Source organism: Hipposideros armiger, unplaced genomic scaffold (genome assembly GCF_001890085.2).
Source record: "Hipposideros armiger isolate ML-2016 unplaced genomic scaffold, ASM189008v1 scaffold_20, whole genome shotgun sequence".
NCBI classification, from domain to species: Eukaryota; Metazoa; Chordata; class Mammalia; order Chiroptera; family Hipposideridae; genus Hipposideros; species Hipposideros armiger.
Genome location: NW_017731370.1, coordinates 6969170 through 6989599, shown reverse-complemented (window position 1 = coordinate 6989599; position 20430 = coordinate 6969170). Strand labels below are relative to the sequence as shown.

At 38.1% G+C, this 20430-nt stretch overlaps 1 protein-coding gene across 1 annotated transcript in view; it reads left to right on the top strand.

Annotated features, from left to right (window-relative positions):
• The first annotated feature begins 310 nt into the window (after window positions 1–310).
• Window positions 311–20430, top strand: part of PLCB1 (phospholipase C beta 1) — a 242186-nt gene continuing 222066 nt past the window's right edge. Inside the window, exon 1 of the mRNA XM_019635243.1 lies at window positions 311–499. Coding sequence (XP_019490788.1) covers window positions 311–499 — 189 coding nt within the window. The remainder of the gene's footprint in view (window positions 500–20430) is intronic.

The following is a 20430-nucleotide window of genomic DNA, read 5'->3' as shown; positions in this document are numbered from 1 at the left end:
ACAGCACCCCAGACCCTGGTAACTTCTATTCTATTCTGTTTCTATCAGCTTTTTTAGATTCCACATATAAGTGATATCATACAGTATTTGTCTTTCTCTGTCTGACGTATTTCACTTAGCATAATGCTATGACATCCAGAAGTCTTGAGCCAGAAATTCCTCTCTCCACAACCTTTGGGTAAATTACCTCACCTCTCTAGACCATATTGGGGGTTGAGGGTCTTCAACTCATATACTGTTTTCTACGACAAAAAAAAGGCAACTTTGCTTTGAAGGCGTTGTAGCTCTAATGATTTTGAATTATGCTACCATGTTGAAATCTTTAGTTATAGACTCACCTTATTCAACATTTATTTTCCAGGACCCCAAATTACGGGAACTTTTGGATGTGGGGAACATTGGACGCCTGGAACATCGCATGATAACTGTGGTGTATGGACCTGACTTAGTTAACATCTCTTATTTGAACCTCGTGGCTTTCCAAGAAGAAGTGGCCAAGGTATGGTGGATAGAGACTTCCAAAAATTGTCACTTTAATCTGAATCCTTATAATACTCAACTGATGCCTATGAAAGGCTGAGATTTTTGTCATATTTAACAAGTGTTAAAATTCCATCTAAAAACAATTCAGCTGCCAAATAGAAGCGTAATTCAAACACTTCCAAGTAATGGTATCTACTTAGAATTATGGAGATCCTTTTCATTAGGAATAAGGCATTTGATATAATAACTTCGCAAAATAAAACATAGGTAAAATCACATTCCATTTCACCTAAACATCTTATCCCAATTCATTCTCTCTCACCTCATGTCACTTCCAATCTCATCTCTTTTCCAACCCTCTTCTTGAGTGCAGACATTTTAGTACCTTTGTAATTTTTTTGCCCTGTGCAGCAACTAGCCCATGACCATCCACATATATATAGTAGCTGCTCAATTAGTATGAGAAAGAATGAAAAAATAACATTTTAAATAAAAAATTTTAATAATAAAGAATATTTATTCAGCAATAGAATAGAAAGATGAATTAGACATGGCTTCTCCATTAAGGAGTTGCTAATCTATTACAATAGCCAGCCTTTCAGATGCATACAGAAATAACTAGAATATAGGCAACGATATATCAAAAAAGAAGGTCAGAACTTCTGGGAACCTTGGACTCAAGTTTGATGCATTCTCTAAAAATGTCTAATTGCCATTAAAAGAGCATTGACATGAACATATTGAAAGGAGAGCTTTCTTCATCCATGTTTATAGGATAATAGTGATGATCCTTACCCTTCATACAAGTTTCTTCAAGAATATGAATCTAAGAATACTTTGAAGTCTGCATATTCCATCTATGCCCTTATAGAGCTTCTCACATCATGGATCACAACTGTGGGGTCACGTCAGGACAGTGTTCATTGTCTGAACATTATGACCTACAAATTTTCAACCCTTATTGCTCTGACAGTCTTCTAAGCTACACTATATGTACTGACCTGATGTCTGATTCTTTAGTGATTATGGTCAAGTCTTATTTCAACATTTACTACATAACATCAACTTCAAGTCGTATAATGGAATGAATAAAATGACAACCAGTTTTTATACACTGAGGTCTTTACAAACTACTCTCCAAAACTGTTGCAAACCTAATCTATTTTCTCTATTTAAGAACCAAGGCACCCATTTGCTCTATATTATAATGTATGCTTGGAGAGACTTCAGTTCAATGACACATCGTCTGTGTGACAGCATAGTACTTGCCTTGCAATAACTCTTACTTTAATATTCTGTTACTCACCTTTTGAGTTGTATATACTTCATTTCTCAGTATATGGCTGGATGGTTGGATGGGTGGATGAGCATAAATAAACAAATACTAAGTATTTGCAAAATATTTTAAAAATATCTAGCTCAAATGCAACCACATTTCATTTTAAAAATGAGCAATTCATGAGATTCACTAACTCTCAATTAAAAACATTCAGTAAGTGACAGAGAGGCTCTTACTAAGAGTGAGTATAGAATTTATATTACAAAGCAATCTGCATATCTTTATAATGCATTAACCCTTAATGCAGAATATGTGTTAAATATTCAATTTCCTCCTCTCTGTGCATTCCTACCCACTATTTTTTTCTAGGGCTATTGATTTCTGAGCCCTGTAATATTCCCTGTGAGGACTACATCAATAGGCATTTTTCTAGCAGCTCTTTGATGTTCCTGGTAGAATTAAGCTACAGAATATGGTTTGCCTTCCCTACTTGTGATATTCTGTAGGATATTTTCCCCCGCTGAAATTGCTCAGCCAGAAGGGTAAGATTTGCAAACACCATTTTCTTCTGAAAACATATTTTCCATCCTTTTAATTGTCAATATTGTCTTATTATATCTTTAATTTCCAGGGCCAATGTGCATGGTACCTTGTAGAGTGCCTACAGTAAAGGAGACAGCTTTTCTTATTATATATAACTCCTGACAGAAACCTGAGCTTTTTTCAAAGTCAATTGTCTCCAGGAGAAATTGTTTATAAAGGGATTCTGGCTCATTCATTCTTTTGATACACATTTGTTGTGTGCCTTATCTGTGGCAGCCAATACTCCGTACTTAGGGATACAGCATTCTAGAATACTGAGAGCAAGCATTGTGGAGGAAATACACAGGTAAATACACAGAAGTGAATGTATTGTAGGTCAGGTGGAAATCTATGTAAAAGAAGAAAGCAGAGGAGAGGGAGTGTGAGGGTAGGAGAAGGAAATTGCTTCTTTACGGGGTGTTCTGAGAAGGCAAAAGCATGTATGGAATTGCTCAATTGCAACAATTTTATAGATTTTTGAGAAATATCTTGGAGCAATTAAAAATTTTTAATCAGAACCAGTACTTCACCTTTCCTAAAGATATTATTCCAGATTTTAATGTTTTGTTTCTTAAAGAAAATACTTGAAATTCAATTATCATTTATTCTTCGTTAATACTTATTTTTTTAATTTTTTTCAATTACAGTTGACATGCAATATTATATTAGATTCAGGAGTGCAACAAAGTGATTAGACATTTATATAATTTATGAAATGATCATCTTGATAAATCTAGTACCCATCTGACACTATACATAGTTATTACAATATTATTGAATATATTCCTTATGCTATACCTTACATCCTCATGACTATTTTTGTAACTATCAATTTGTACTCCTTAATCCCTTCACCCTTTCACCTTATTCCCCAACCTCTCTCCCACCTGGCAACCATCAAAATGTTCTCTGTATCTATGAATTTTTCTGTTTCGTTTGTTTGTTTTTTAAGATTTTTTAGATTTCATACATAAGTGACATCATATGGCATTTGTCTGTATCTGTGTTTACTCTACTCAGCACAATACCCTCTAGGTCCATTCATGTTGTTGCAGATGGCAAGATTTCATTTTACTGTGTTTTATGGCTGAGTAATTTTCCATTGTATATATGTACCACCTCCTCTTTATTCATCCATCCATTGATGGACAACCAGGTTGTCTCCATATCTTGGCTATTGTAAATAATATTGCAATGAGCATGTGGATTTTTTTTTGGATAAATACCCAGAAGTGGGATTACTGGGCCCTTCTTTGTGTCTTGTTATAACCTTTGTTTTAAAGCCTATTTTGTCTGGTATAAGTGTTGCTACCAGCTTTTTTTGTTTGTTTTTATTTTCATGAAATATCTTTCTCCATCCCTTTACTTTCAGTCTGTGTGTGTCTTTCAATCTGAAGTGAGTTTCTTTTAGACAGGTTTTGTAAGAGTCTTGTTTTTTTATCCATTCAGCCACCCTGTGTCTTTTGGTTGGAGCATTTACTCCATTTACAATTAAAGTAATTGTTGGTAGATATGTAGTTTTTGCCATTTTATTATTCATGGTTTGTTTGTATTTTTTGTCTTTTTATCCCCTTCTTCTTTTTCTTTAAGAAGTCCCTCTAACATTTCTTGTAATACTGGTTTGGTGTTGATGAACTCCTTTAGCTTTTTCTTCTCTGGGAAGCTCCTCATCTGACCTTTGATTCTAAACAATAGCTTTGCTCAGTAGAGTAACCTTGGTTGTAGGTCCTTGCTTTTCATCACTTTGATGATCTTTTGCCAATCCCTTCTGGCCTGCAAAGTTTCTGTTGACAAATCAGCTGACAGTCTTATGGGAGCTCCCTCATAGAGTAACTAACTGCTTTTCTTTTGCTGCTTTTAAGATTCTCTCTTTGTCTTTAACCTTTGGTATTTTAATTATGATGTATCTTGGTGTGGGCCTCTTTGGGTTCATCTTGTTTGGGACTCTGTGCACTTCCTGGGCTTTTATGTCTATTCCCTTCACCAGGTTATAGAAGTTTTCCATCATTATTTCCTCAAATAGATTTTGAATTCCTTGCTCCCTCTCTCCTCCTTGTGATGCAATTGTTGATATGGTTGATGTTGTCCTAGTGGCCCCGTAAACTATCCTCAGTTTTGGATTCTTTTTTTTTTTTTTTTTTTCTGTTCTAATTGGGTTTCTTCTGCTACCTTATCTTCATTGCTGATTTGAAGCTCTGCTTCATATAATCTACTTTTGATTCCCTCTAATATTATATATTCTTTATTTCAGTTATTATATTCTGCATTTCTGACTGGTTCTTTTCTATGTTTTGTGTTTCCGTTTTTATGTTCCCTGTCTCTGTTGAAATTCTCCCTGAGATCATCAAGCATCCTTATAACGAGTTTTTTGAACTCTGCATTTGGTAGTTTGCTTTTCTCCATTTGGTTTACTTCTTTTTTTCGAGCTTTGTTCTGTTCTTTCATTTGGGATGTGTTTCTTTGTCTCCCCATTTTGGCTGCCTCCCTATGTTTTTTTCTATATATTAGGTAGGGCTGCTATGTCTCCTAGTCTTAATAGAGTGGCCTTATATAGTATGTGTCCTATAGGACCCAGTGGTGCAGTCTCCCTAATCACCTGATCTGGGTGCTGCAGGTGTGTCCTTTGTGTGGGTTGTGTGTTTCCTCCTGTTGTAGTTGAGCCTTACTTGCTGTTTGCAAGTCATTGGGAGGGATTGATGCTCAGGCTGATTGATTGTGAGGACTGGCCATGACTACAGTGAAGGAGCTGTTCTTAAAGGGCTGACCCTACAGAGCAGGACTCTCTTTAGATGGACTGTGATACCTGTTCAGTCTGCCCTTTGGGTGAGACATCTGTGGAGGTGGTACTCCAGCGTGGTCTAAAGCCTGCTATCTAGGTGTGCAAGTCTCTGGGCCTCCTGGGAGGGGCCCACTGCAGGCCAAGTTAATCCGCTCCCTGTGCCTTATTCAAGACCACATGGCTTGAACCACAAAGCAGTTCAAAGATGTCTTCCAACCACAATGGGCTTAAAGGTGCCTGGGAGAGGCCAAGCAGTGAACCAAGGCTGAGTGCTGCTATCACAAGGCTTGGAGCTGTTTAGCAAGAGGTACCGGGCACACCAAGGCCAGATGTTGCTTGTTTGAGGTTGGTGAACCTTTGAAAGATTTTAGGAAAGTCTGTAGCAAGAGCAAAGACAGGTCATTTTTATGGAAAAGCACTGGAAATGGATTGGATGGACCTGCAAGTTGGGTGGGGTGGGGTCTCAGGGAATGACCAGGGTGGAGTGAATGGTGTCAGCCAGGTTGATGGAGACTCACACATGGTGGCTGTCTGCTTCTGCATTCAATGAGGGGTGGGGGAGTCCTCAACAAAGAAACAACAGATTCTGCCATCTCACTTCTGTCTGGGAGAAAGCTGTCCCTCCAGCCCTCACCCTGAAGCCAGTCAATTCATTTCTTCTCCACATGTCCCTGATGCCTTTTGAGCTGCTTGCCCAGCTCAGGATCACAGAGTAAGTGAGTTCATCAGTGAGGAAGCCCATGCATGGACCCTTTAAGAGGAATGCTTGGGACTTCAGGCAGCCTCTGTCTCACTCAGCCACCATCCCCTTTGGTTTTCAGAGCCAGAAGTTGTGGGTACTTCTCTTGCTGGCTCTGGAACACTGAGCTGGGGAGCCTGGTGTGGAGCTGGGATCCCTCACTTCTCACAGGGAACCTCTGTAGCTGAGATATCCTTCCCAATTTTTAACCACCACACATGGGTGTGGAACCAGCTCATTCCACGTCTGAGCCCCTCCTACCGGTCTTGAAGTGACTTCTCTATATTCTTAGTTGTAGGACTTCTGTTCAGCTAGACTTCAGGCAATTCTCAATGATGGTTGTTCTATAATTTAGCTGTAATTTTTATGTGGTCGTAGGAGGATGCAAGCACAGTGTTTACCTCTTCCACCATATTGACCTGGCTCATATATTCTCTAAGACCAATGACTCCTTTAAAAGATGAACTTGGGCAGAAAAACTGTGTCTTTCAATTTTTCTCTCTGTAGCTGGACTAAAAACATGATATTTCTTGCAATTAAACAACAATCATGCTGTTTGTTTTTCACAGCATGATTTGCCAACCGTTCTTTACCCTATGGATCAGCTTTCTCAGCTCCTTTGGGGCACCTCCCCTTAATGTACCTGGAAAATAAGTGGTTTGTTTCACATTTTCCCTCTGAGTCAGGAAGGAGAAGAGAGTAATCAATGGGGTTAAATGCTACTCATAGATTAAGTACAATGAAGACCAATAATTAGCCTTTGGAGTTAATAATATAGAGGTCATTGATGACCTTGATTAGAGTGATTTCAGTGGAGCAGTGGGGTCAAAAGCCTATAATAATGGGCTCTGGGGAATATTGACAGAGACAAAGTAAGAAGCCAAAATTAATTGCTCTTTTGGGAATTTTTTAATGCAAATGGCAGCAGATATATGAGAAGAATGCTGGAAAAAGGAAGTGAGATCAAGATATGGGTTTTAAGATGGGAGAAACAATAATATATGTTGTATGCTGGTGGGAATGATCTTGTACAGGCCAAACAATGTTCTGATGAGAGCATGAGAATTGTACCATGCCCTTGAATAGGCAAGAGCAGTGGGATCAAATGCAGGGCTCAGGGACCAAGTCTGACAAACCACTTGTTTCTATAAATAAAGTTTTATTGGAACACAACAACATCCACTTGTTTATATATTATCTATGACTCCTTTCACTAGACAAAGTTCAGAAGTTATTACATAGATCACATGGCTCACAAAGCCTAAAATGTTAACTATCTGGTCACAAATAAAACAAAAGTTAGTTTTGTCTCTCCTAGTTCATACATACAGGGCCTGGGCTCAGACAGGAGCAAGAGCATTTCTCTATAGGAGGAGAGAAAGTAGAGTTCATCGGGAGAGATGCTGGTATGTGGTATATATCATGGAGGAAGTTATACAAGGTTTCTGATTTTCTCTATTTTCTCAGTGACAAAGGAGATAGAATTCAGTGAGCAGCTGAATATAAGAACTTTTGAATCCTCAAGACTTTTTCAGTACTAGTTGGTGAATTTCTTTAAAGACCTGATTGGTAAGGTTGGCCTGGACTACAAAATACAGACCCTTCTATCAACCCGAAGAATAGTGTCATTTTGTGCAAGTTAACTGTTTTAACAAATTGATACATTTTTGCCCCCATTGGTCAAGGAGTCTGAAGATCAAAATAATTTCTCTTCTTCCTGTCCAATTCTAGGCCTTCTTTTCAATATTCTGTTTTTCTTTGAGATTGGGGACTACATAGAAAGAGACATCTAGTTGTATACACTACTCCCTGCAGGCATGCAGTCTAAACAGTATTGTGTAGGTTGGAAAACTGATTGCTCTGAGCCAGGGGCAGAGGTTCACAGGACTGCCATATGCTAGTGTTTACCTTCTGGTCTAAGGGATCCTGTGTAACTGAAGGGAGACCACTTCATCTAGAGAATATTGGCAAGGAATGAAATCTGTCTTATGATCAGCAATGAGCAATATCAGCATCAAAGGCAGCAATGCTGAAGTCTTCCCTGTTTGGTTTTAGAAAACAAAAATGATTTTCAGCATGTCTTCTCCTGGATTCTGGTCCATGGTTGGGTCCATGGAAACTCATCCCATATCCCTGATCCTTGTTCAATGCAATGAATTACTTATATAGCCTATCACTATGAGAGACAGGATTTGACACTCAAAGTCTGACATTCAGTCCTAAATATTGGGTTGTCGGAAAAATCATGACATATTTTTTCTGTCTTTCATTGCAAAAATGCATCATGACTTTTCCGACAACTCAATAATTTGACACTCCAACAAGCCCCTTGGGTGGAAACATTATTGAACCACTGCCTAGTGAAATTTAAGCAAATTTCAACCCAGATGTTGCTCCAGTGTATTAAGATGCAGCGATTGAAACATTAAGGATCCAGTGGGGTAAAATTGAGATGACTAAAGGCAGAGTCACACAAGGGGAATTTTGTATTCACTTCTCTGCACAAGGATTGACAGATGCCATTGCTTTTAATCCTTAATTCTACACACACTGAATTCTCTTAAGCATTTATAAATGGGAAAAATCAAATTTAAAAATTCATTTTTCTTGTTTAGCCCTGAAACTAGCAGGAACTCAGCCAGATTTTTTTTTAATTTGATTGAAATATGATACACACAGAAAAGTGTACAGATCCTAACTGTAATTTGATGGCTTTTTGAAAAGAGGACATACCCATGTAAACATCACGCAGATAAAAATCAGACACCACCAACATACCAGGTGTCTACTTCACTAACACACACCTATTTTGACCTCCAAATTTGTAGATTAGTTTTACCTGTTTTTAAATTTCTGTAAATGAAATCGTTCAATATATTTTCTTTTTTGTCTGGCATCTATTACTCAACATTCTGTATATGAGAGTCTTCTATATTTTGCATGTGGTTGCAGTTTGTTTATTCTCTTTGCTAACTAGTGTAAAATAAGCACACACACACACCCATCTGTGACTTTGCTTTCTGTGGTTTCAGTTATCCAAAGTCAACTATGGTCCAAAAATATTAAATGGAAAATTACAGAAATAAACAATTTATAAGTTTTAAATTATACATCATTCTGAAAAGTATGACAAAATCTTGTGCTGCCCGGCTCATGTCCAGCTTGTCTGGAAGGGAGAGAATGAGTCAGAGGTTGGGTGAGGGGCGACAGGTAACCCAAATAGTGATATATGGCCACAATAAGAATTTGGCTTTACTCCCAGTGATATGGATAACTCTTGCATCATTTTGAGCAAGGGATTGATTTGGTGTGACATATTTTAATAGGATTACCCTGACTGCACTGTTGAAAAACCATAGAAGGGGGTGCAGAAAAAGAACCACAGAGACAAGAATGCTTGGGGTAGGGGTAATGAAAAATGGCTGATTCTGGATATATTTTTAATGTAAAGCCATATTTTCTATGGATGAGATACATGGCATTAGAGAAAGAGGCTGCAAAGGATGATGTCAGGGATTTGGGGAATTGCATTTATTGAGATGGACAGCCAGTTAAGAAGAGAAAATCAGAAATTGGATTTTGACATATAATTACAAATAGTATTTGCCAACATTAGCAGAATGAGCACAGATGTGACCTCTTATCTCTCTTGAGACACTATGAAAATGATGGTAAAGGAACATAAATATCCAATGATGAAGAGAATGAGATGGGTCACTAGGAGATCACGTATTTCAGTAAGTTTGCAGAAGAAGAAAGTAGAGAGAGGAGAGTACCTTATGAAGTGGAGAAAAACCACAACCTAAATTACATAGAGAGCTACAGTCAAGGAAGTCATTGGCTTGCTCAAAAGCAGTTGAGAAAGGAGCCATACTTGAGTAGTACCAATCCAGCAGATTGTCAGGTAAGTATTGGTGAGGACAATGTCAAGGAAATAAAGGAATCAGAACAGAGCTGCCAGACCCTCCACTCCCTCCTCCTGCTCCACATGTAGAATAATTGATAACCAATTACTTCTCAGGTAAAAAAGGTGAGATTTGATCTTCCATTGGCTTGAACAAAGTATTTGAAAAGAATTATGGTGGCATGCATTGGAGTTAAGGATCCAGAGTAAAGCTCTTTTCATTCTAGCATTTATGGATATCACACCATAACAGCTGGCACCCACATGCTTACTCTAAAGACAAGTCTGCAAGCCAATAAATCAAACTTATATACTCTGAACTCCCTGTCAGTCCTTCTACTGCCCCAGTCTACAATATTAACTAAAAATAAAATATCCACAGGCTATTGAGAAATAGTAGAACATTGAATGATTGAGGAGGCCATGATGAACAAAAAAATAAGTGATAATAGAGGACACAGGGATAATTCAAGAAACAAACAATTTAAAAAAATCAGATAGTATCTTCAGAGAGAGTTTTTGATATGTTATATCCATAAGATAAGCACAAGATGTTATGAAAAATAGATAACAAAAATGAAAATCAAAGTTCTACAGAACTGTTGTAAGAGAGGATGGAAGAAATCTCTCAGAATGTGGAACCAAACAGCAACAACAACGTAGTCAGCAAACAAATATCCAAAAAGTAAAGGACAAAAATAGAAAAGATAAGCGATACAAGCACAATCAATCTAGAGAGAGCACTAGCCAGTGAAAAGGAGAAAATGGGAGAGGAAGATATGAAAGACATAATATAAGAAAATAACTGAAAACTAAAGAAAGGCCTTTAAATTAAAATAGCAAGTTTAGGAGTGGAATAGGTTAAGGAATTTTAGTAGGAAGCTGGAAGATATTAAATAAATGAAAGAAAAAAAGGCTTAATTTCTTCTCCCCCAAAGAAAATTAAGGTAGAAAGAGGGATAAATGCATAAGAAATGTATTATCCAAATATAAGCCATGCTAAATCATGCAGAATTTTCAAGCACTGGAGGAGCAGTCCGAAAAGATCCATGTTATCTTAGTATTAGAATTGTTCCTTTTTGAAATTCTTGTGGTTCATGGTATTGGAACTATAGCAAGTAAGATAACCATAGTCTAATACATGACCCTGTATCATAATTGGATTTTTGTAATCACGTTTTTATTTTATTGGTTTTAAACTTTTGGGATCAATTTATATGCAAATAATTGAAGTCAATTATGGATACTGGACAAGATAAAAACACTTCAACTTTGACAATTTAGGAAGTAAATTTAAGCTAACAAGGATTGAAGGTTAAAGGATTGGCAGATAAATGTCCTTCCCTCATGGAGAAAGACAAATGATATACTATCTTTAATTGGTGGATCAAGAAATGGTTTAAGTATGCTGCTTGAGGTTATAGAGGTGACTGGGGAAAAAAAGAATACTAGATATACAATTTTATCAGGAAGAAGAAGAAAGGGCTATAGGAGATGGGATGACAGATTTAAAGCTTCGTCAATCAGAGCTGGATAGCAATAGTTAAATTTTAAAATCAGTCAATCAAGAAAAGGCAATATTATTTAGAAATATGGATGTACCCTCAGAAATTTAAGAATAGAAATGTTGAAAGTAGTTGTCAAGAAGCCAGACTAGGGTAAGAGTGTCATAAGCAATCATTGCCATTGTTATAACTCCTCTGGACAATTTTTTTAAAAACTATGTATGTGTTTTGTTCATAAATAATATATACATTTTTTAATTTCTACCATTTACCAACAATTTGTTGTGGTTGTCACTGGTTAAAGCTTTTAATATGAATTATCTCACTTAATTTTCAGAACAGTTCTATGAAGTAAGTCCTGTTATTAACTTTAATTTATAAGGCAAATGAATTTTAGACAGGCTTAAAAAAAGAAAAATGGAAACTTGTCCAAGATGATTCTATCAAGCACAGGTTACATTTGGTCTGGAGTAACAGATAATCAAACCAAACAGTAGCTTAGACAAATAAAGAAATTAAGAAATTTTTTGTTTGCATTTATTTTCTCATGCATCAGGAATCCTGGAGGTAAGTGGCTGCTTATGGCATCAACTCAGTGATTCAAGGATAACAAGGCTGAGACCCCATGATCCTCGTGGCCTTTTCTGCATAGATCAAGATGCTTCTGCAGCTCCAGCCATTCCTTTTGTGTTTCCTAGAGTAAAAAGAAAGGAGCACCCACATCAGGAAACCACATTTTCTTAGAGCCTTCCAGCAGTCTTCTGCTAACATGCAATTTACCATGTGACATGTCGCCACCTCAGCTGCTGCGGAAGTTGAAAATTTTTAGATTTTTAGTTGGATATATTCTTGGCCTGAATAATGTCAGGTTTCTGTTAGGAGAGAAGGACAAAATGGATATTCGCCAGCACGTAGCAGTGGGTCCCACAGCTACAGATGGCTGAATAGAGTTCTGAAATCCAATAAAGTATATTTTTAAATAAACTGGCAAAAGCATCAATAATAGAAAGGTCAGTAAGAAGCATTAAATGAACTGATACCAGTGTTATAATTTTAAACTAGAAGACAATCACAAACTGTATTTTTACCTTTCCATAGCCTCCACAAGCTGTGGGGATTGACAAAAGGTGAGGCAATCAGAGCTGGGCAGAGAATAGTTCTCAACGTAGAGGAGGGACTAACAGGATAGAGTCACTTACCAAGAGCCAAATGTCCCTTCATATAAAGGGGAAGAGTCTAGCTTGCCAACAGGTTTAAAATAAAGATGGGGGACCGGCCGAGTGGCACGACGGTTAAGAACTGGCTTGGAATGCCAGAGGGCCCAGGTTCGGATCCCACATATGAGTGCCAGTGACACTGCCCTCTACAGCTAAGATGCTGAACAACAGCTCAACCTAGAGCTGGGCTGCCGTGAGTCGCCGTTGACGGCATAGGCTGCAGCCCCTGTGGCAGTGGGTTGCCATGGGCTACCATGTGTAGCCAGCAGCCAGCGTGAGCAGCCAGCAGCTGCAGTGAGCGGCCGTCCAGAAGCCAGCGACTAATCTGCCTCACCCGGGAAGAGCGCAATGATGGTGCCAACTTGGGCCAGTGAAGCAACGTCCTCCACAACTAGACTGAAGAACAAAAGGACAGCAACTTGTCTGCTCCCCTCCCCCCAATTCCTCAGCACTGTTTCCATCCCCCCAATTCCCCAATAAAATTATTTAAAAAAAATAAAGATGGGGGCATAGTTAACATAATTAAAAGCCAATTTATTTCCAAATGAGAAAATTATATTTTAGCAGAATTCCATATGTTGTTACAAGTTAATGAAGAAGTACCTGCACGTAGTTTACTAATCAATTTTTAAGGAATGCAGCTTTAAATTTGCCAGGCTGATTTCATTTAACAGATAAGCAGCACCACTTAACTTCCAAGAAATTGTGATTGCTCTTCTCTTTCCACTTGACATGCATCTTACTAAAGAAATTAGCTGCTTTTTTTCTTTAAAAATTTTTTTATCTGATCTACTTAAATAGAATTACTTTTTAAAAACATAAACAGTGGCATCAATTATAATCGCAGACCCTACTTACATACATTTATTGTCTATAGTATACAGCACTCTGGCAAAGTCAACCAAAATAATAATTAGCATTGATACTGGTAGGCTCAGAAGACCTAATAGCAAGTGTTTTCTTAAAAGTGACATGAGGTTTTTGGAAAGAACCATTTCAAGAATATGGCAGATTGACATGAAAGTCATAGAAATGAAGTTTTGGGGTTTTCATATGTGGGCACTCAATTAACATTTTCCCAATTGTACAAATGAGCAGTGACTCAGGAAACTAGTTGGAGGCAGTGAAGGGTGTCTCCTTAGCTGATGCTCAAAATGCATCTGAGATTCACAATGATATAGCTGATCACCTCTCATCATGAAAACTTAGCCAAAGCTGACATCTTTCTCTTTCCTTCCATTCTGTGCCATGGATGTTGCTCTTTTGGGGGTTTTATTTCTTTCCTTTTGAAGAATTCTCTTAACATTCATTTTAACTTGATTTTACCACATTAAACTTTGTGCATTGGTCAGGGGAATGTCAAGAGGTGTTGGAAGAGGACTAGGGTTATGCTAGACTTGACACCTCTCAAAATAAGCCCCACATGTGGATCCTTGCATGATCTAAGATCCACAGCTTCTACAGTGAGCTTGCAGGCATGTGAACACTTCCTTAAGCCATCAGGGTACATTTAGCACAGCAGTGCTTCACTTATCTGGGGCAAGATAGTCAACAGCTCTTCAGAAGACAGTCCAAAACAAGACAAAGCATAAAGCGTGTCTATGTAGTTGACATAACTGCCCTAAACTCTGATACTGAAGCTTCTGTGCTTTATTAATTGGAGAGACCCTCTCATCTTCATGTTACACACAGTACTCCACGAGTTTTCATAACCTATTCCAGTATGGTTCAAATAACAGTAGGAAATGTGTAAAGCCATTATCACAAGTCCTGTGGCCAAGAATGGTGACTGAATACTTAAAACAATAGAGAATACATTGAAAATAATTTCAAGATGCAAAAAAAGCATGACTATAATTATCTTTCATTTACACATTCATTTGTGCAGTCATCTCAAGTCAACAAGTATGGATTTATTATCCATTTTATGAAAAGAATGGGACACAGAACTATGGGCTCCCACACAAGTTATAGAATGACACAGTCCTTTTCTTTTATCTGCTTTTCCACAGTACTCCTATGAATGGATATATGTAGTTTTTCTATACTCTTTCATCCTTCTGCTCACCGCTTCTACCCCAGTTCCAATTATTTGGTTTTTATGGACACTACTTGGTTCTTACCTGAATTTATTGTTCTAGAAGTATACCAATCAGAGATCTTTCCCAGGATTTTTTATACTAAAAGTGAGAAATCAGTCAGACTCCCTCTGGTGGTGGGAGGTGCCATGTGTGACATCTCTTGATGTAGTTGGTGGCCTTGGGGAAGAAGTTGGTCAGTTCAGGAGAAAATAATGCCATTGGGAAAAGAGAACAGTGACAAAGCAATGAAGAAAGTCCTCCTGGCATTCAGGTCCTAGGTTCTTGTTGATTTTTTATTATAAATGCATTATTTTGCTACAGGTTTTTCCATTTTTTTCTTCAATTACAAGAAATAACCCTGTGTCCTTGATAAATTCTATTTCCTGGGTAGTTTGAGTTGTTGATTTGACAACTGTAGCCTAAAGACATTTGAGTCACATAGTCTGAAAATAATTATGACCTTTCCTTGATATTAAACGATTTGAGTAGTGTGCTTTTCTAGTGTTTCAATAATGATAATATTTGGTCCTAATATGCTTCCTGGTTTTTGTTTTGTTTTGGTAATTATATTATGTTTGACAACCATTTCTCTTTGAGTATGAGTATGAGAATATTTTTTTTAAGATTTTTTTTTAATTGGAGAACAGTGTGTTTTTCCAGGACCCATCAACTCCAAGTCGAGTAGTTGTTTCAATCTAGTTGTGGAGGGTGCATCTCAGTGGCCCATGTGGGGATCGAACTGGCAACCTTGGTGTTATGAACACTGCACTCGAACCAACTGAGCTAACCAGCTTCCCTGAGTATGAGAACATTCTGACAATAAAATATAAGTTTTTCACTGCCACCTATTCCAGAGAAATCTTACCAGAAATTTTACCAAAATTCTAAGTGCTCTGTATCATATCATAAATGCAGTGACTTCTCAGACAGTCCTTTCTGATTTTAATGAAAGTCTTTGCAGCTCATACACCACCTTTCACCATGAAAAACTGTTTTACTGTGCCGTTGAGATGGATGCTTGGCAAGATGAATTCTGATACATGCCAGTAGGTGAGAGAAGTGTGCTCAGCCAGGCACTGCAACTCTGAATGAGCTGCATAATGAATACATGTTTTTGAGAGCAGAAATTACATTGTGCCTTTTCTCTATAACTCCAGCTGTTTGGTGTCAGGTCACAGACATGGCCTGGGTGCCTTGCATGGCACAATGCCTGCCTTGCATGTCACAATGCCACGGGTGCCATTTACAACACACAGCCACTGTGCGGCACTTTGTTTCTATCCATAAGACTGATACTGATCACTGGCCTGTGTTTGAGCTCAGCACTCAAACAAACAAACTGAAACCCTTCCATTTTAAAAGACCATAGCACAAATACCCTAAAAGAAGAATGAGTTAAGAATGTGAACAGGAAATTTGCAGAAAAGAAACAGTGGAATAACCCAAGATATATAAAATGATGCTCAACTATGCTGGTAAACCAGAGATGCCAGTTAAGACCTCTGCAAGGGCCTACATTGCATCCATCAGGTTTGCAAAAATTTTATGAAAATCTGATAATAGCAAGTGTTTTGGAGAACATGGGAAAATAAAAGCCCACTGCCAATAGGAACATAGAGTGTCCTTGCTATTTTCGTGAGCAAGCAACAGCATCTGGCACTGAGGAAAGATGCAAGGATTCTAAGAATTTGTCATGCTATTTACCCTAGAAAACCTCTTGGATGTGGCCTAAGGCAACAGAAAGTATGTTTATGCAAAGATATATTTTTGAATGAAAAACAATAAATGTCCATCAATAAAAATGTGAATCAATTAATACTGGAATAGTATAGTAGTTAATTAATTAGATCTACATGCAGAAGCAAGGGCACATTTTAAAGACATAATGTTGGTTGCAAATAGCCATTGGCCAAATGATACATACTGTATGATATAATTTATGTAATATTTTAAACATACAGGGGTGCATACCAGGGAGCAACAAACTTGTTCTGTGAGGGGCCAGATAGGAAATACTTTGTGTTTTTGGAGTCCCTGGTGCAACTATTCAACTCTGTCATTGTAGCATGAAAGCAACCATAGACAAATACGTAAATGAATGAGTGTGGCTCACTGTGTTCCAATAAAACTTTATTTATAAAAACAGGCAACAGGCTAGATTTATCCCTTAGACCTTAAGTTTGCTGAACCCTGATTTATACCATTAGAATTCCATATGAAAATAGATGGTATTGGTATCTAACTTTCAAAAAAAGAGCTTGCTCCTAGGGAGCGGAAAAAGAATAGGATCAAGGAGAAAGACAGCATAGAATTAATCTGCACTGCAACACCTAAATTATATATACATCTGACTTGTATTCATCATTTGTTATCGGTATATATTGAGTATTACAATTTTAACAGTTTTTTTTTCTTTCTTAAAATGTGTATACATTTTTGTCATCCTCTGTATATAGTATTTTTTTAGAGTTAAATTCATTTGTTTCTGTTTGTAATCCATTTTCTCCCTATCTTTGTTGATCTCATTTGATCTATCTACCTACCTACCTACCTACCTACCTATTGAAGAATTTACTAATGGCACATTATATCCTTCTCATTATCCATGTAAAATTCTCCTCTGTATCCCAGTCTTCTCCTTCCCCCTTATCTTCCCTTTGAGTTTTCCTTGATGGGTAAGACTTTGTCCATTATTTTTATTTTAACATTTTCAAGTCATTTTACTTTAGATTTCTTTTGTTTCTAACATGTAGTTTTATTTTTTTATCCAACTCCAAAAGGTCTTTGTATTTAGTACATAAATGTATCTCATTTACATTTATTAATAGGCAGGTGTGTTCAATCTTAATTGTATCATTTTCTTTTACTTTTGGGGGGGTTTACTACATTCTTTTTAATAATTAATTTTTTAAATTATTTTTGACATACAGTATGAAAATGTATTAAAGCAAATATGGCAAAATATGGGCATTTGTTTAATTTGTATCTGGGTTAATTACACCATTCTATGTTTTTCTGTGTAACAGATATATGTATTATGGAAAAATGAGGGAAGATAAAATCAGTACATTAAAATATTAAAGATAATGTGAACCAGAACAATGGGAAACAGAAATGTCTGACAGAATGACACTTCTTCCAGAAGACACTATCTTTGTCTGCATACACTTTGCAGTCATAGTTTAGGTTAACAAGTTAAGAAGTGTGAATTACAAATGGAGAAACTTCTCTCTGTTCTCAGAATTAGGAATGGTTGTCGAACTGCCACATGATGGGTAATTGGTTCTAGGGCAACTATGTTGTGATTGAAACTCTGTCTTTAAAATGGTCAAAGCAAGTTTGAGTTAAATTTGTGACCACCTCTATTAAAACTCAAGATGTTGTATCTGCATTTTGCGAATGAACTCACCCCTCTCTCCATCTTATCATCTCCCCTGTCATTTCACCTCTATCATGTTTACTTCATCATTATGCATATAATGGTAAGTTGTTCAGACACTAGAGGCAAACTTCCTGGGTTCAAATCTCAGGTGTGCCTATAACTAGTCAAGTGATCTTATGCCAATTACCCAATGCCTCTGTGCCTCAGCTTTCTTATTTGCAAAATGGGGTGGTAATAATGGAATATATCTCATTGGGTGGTTGTGAGAATTAAATGAGATAATTATTTGAAAAATACTTAGAACACTGCCTAGCCCATAGTAAGTGCTAAATAAGTGTTTTGTACAGAATCCAATTCAGTGGATTTGTTTATCTTCTATCTTGTTGAATTATATGTATCAAAAACTCTAAATTTTTTAGGACAAAATGACAGCACAATATGTAAGAGTAAAAGTTTTGGAGCCCAAGAAACCAGTGATCTAATCCCAAACTGTGACTTTTGTTAGCTCTGAAGACATAAGTTTTATACGTGCTTTGAAACTGAGCCCTCATCTGTAAAATGAGGTAAAAACAGTACCTACTGGGCAGGTCCAGTCAAGATGGTAGAGTAGGTGAATGCTGTGCTTGCATCCTCTCACAACCACATCAAAATTACAACTATACTACAGAACAACCATCATTGAGAATCGCCTGAAAAATAGCTGAACAAAACCCCTACAACTAAGGATATACAGAAGAAACCATATTTGACACTGGTAGGAAGGGTGGCGATGAGGAGCAAGCTGGTCTCACACCCACATGGGGCAGTTAAAAATGGGGAAGGAAAGGATATCTTGGCTGCAGAGGATCCCCAGAGGAGCAAGAGGCCACAGCCCCACACCGGGCTCCCTAGCCCAGTGTTCCAGTGCCAGCAAAAGAAGTGCCCACAACTTCTGGCTGTAAAAACCAGTGTAGATTATGGCTCAGTGAGATGGAAGGGTGCTGGAGTCCCAGGTATTCTCTTAAAGGGCCTGCACGCGGACTTACTTACTGATGGACTCACCCACTCTGAGCTCCAGTGCTGGGGCAGCAGCTCAAAATGTGCCAGGGTCATGTTGGGAAGAACTGAATTGACTGGCTTCAGGGTGAGGGCTGGATGGGCAGCTTTCTCTCATGCAGAAGTACTGTCAGAATTCATTATGTTTTTTGTTGAGCCCTCTTTGCTGCTGGGGTGCAGACACAAGGAGCTGCTATATGTGAGTGTCCATCAATCTAGCTAACACTGTTCACCCCATCCTGGTGACTCCCTGAGACCCCTCCCCACCCAACTTGTAGGCCCACCCAAACCAATTCTATTGGGTTGTTGGAAAAGTCATGACTCATTTTTGCAATGAAAAACAGAAAAAATATATGTCATGACTTTTCTGACAACCCAATAGTAGCTCTTCCATCCAAACAGCCTGTCTTGGCTCATGCTGTGGACATTTCTAAAATCTTTCAAAGGTTTGCAAACCTGAAACTAGCAGCATCTGGCTTTGGCATGTCCTGTACCCATGCTGTGCAGCCCCAATCCTGAGATTGGAGGTAGTTGGCACTGGTTCAAAGTGTGGCCTCTTCAGAGTGGCAGCCATCTGTGGATTGCTTTGTGACTTATGCCAGTTGGCTGAACTTGGCCTGAGGTGGGACTGCTCCTAGGAGGCTCCAGTGCAAGCATGCCTGATGGCCAGCTTTGGACTGAAGAGAGCACCACTGAACTGCTTCCCCAGTCTACACATCCAAAGGGAAGACCAGGCAGGCACCAAGGCCATGCTAAAGCAGATCCTGCTCCATAGGGTCAGCCCCTGAACAACAGCTCCACCACTGCAGTCATGGCCAGTCCTCATAACCAATTAGCCTGTGAGTCAATCCCACCCATTCATGTGCAAACAGCAACCAAGGCTCAACTATAACAGGAGAGCACACACAACCCACACAAGGGACACACTTGCAGCACCCAGCTCAGTTGACAAAGGAGTCTATGCCACTTGGTCCCACAGGACACCTACTACTCTCTACTAAGACCAGGAGACATACCAGATCTACCTAGCACATAGAAACAAATACAGGAACATAGCCAAAATTGGCAGACAAAGAAAAATGTCCCAAATGAAAGAGCAGAACAAAGCTCCACAAAAATAACTAAACAAAATGGACACAAACAATCTACCAGATGCAGGGTTCAAAACACTCATTTTAAGGATGCTCAGTGATCTCAGAGAGAACAACAACGAGATAGGAAACAAAAATGGAGACAGAAAACATAAAAAAGAACCAATAAGAAAGGAATAATACAATAACTGAAATAAAGAATACATTAGAGGGAATCAACAGTAGATTAGATGAAGCAGTGGGTCAAATCAGTGGTTTGGAAGACAAGGTAGCAGAACACATTCAATCAGAACAGCAAAACAAAAAATGAATTTAAAAAAATGAGAATAGTTTAAGGGGCTTCTGGGACAATA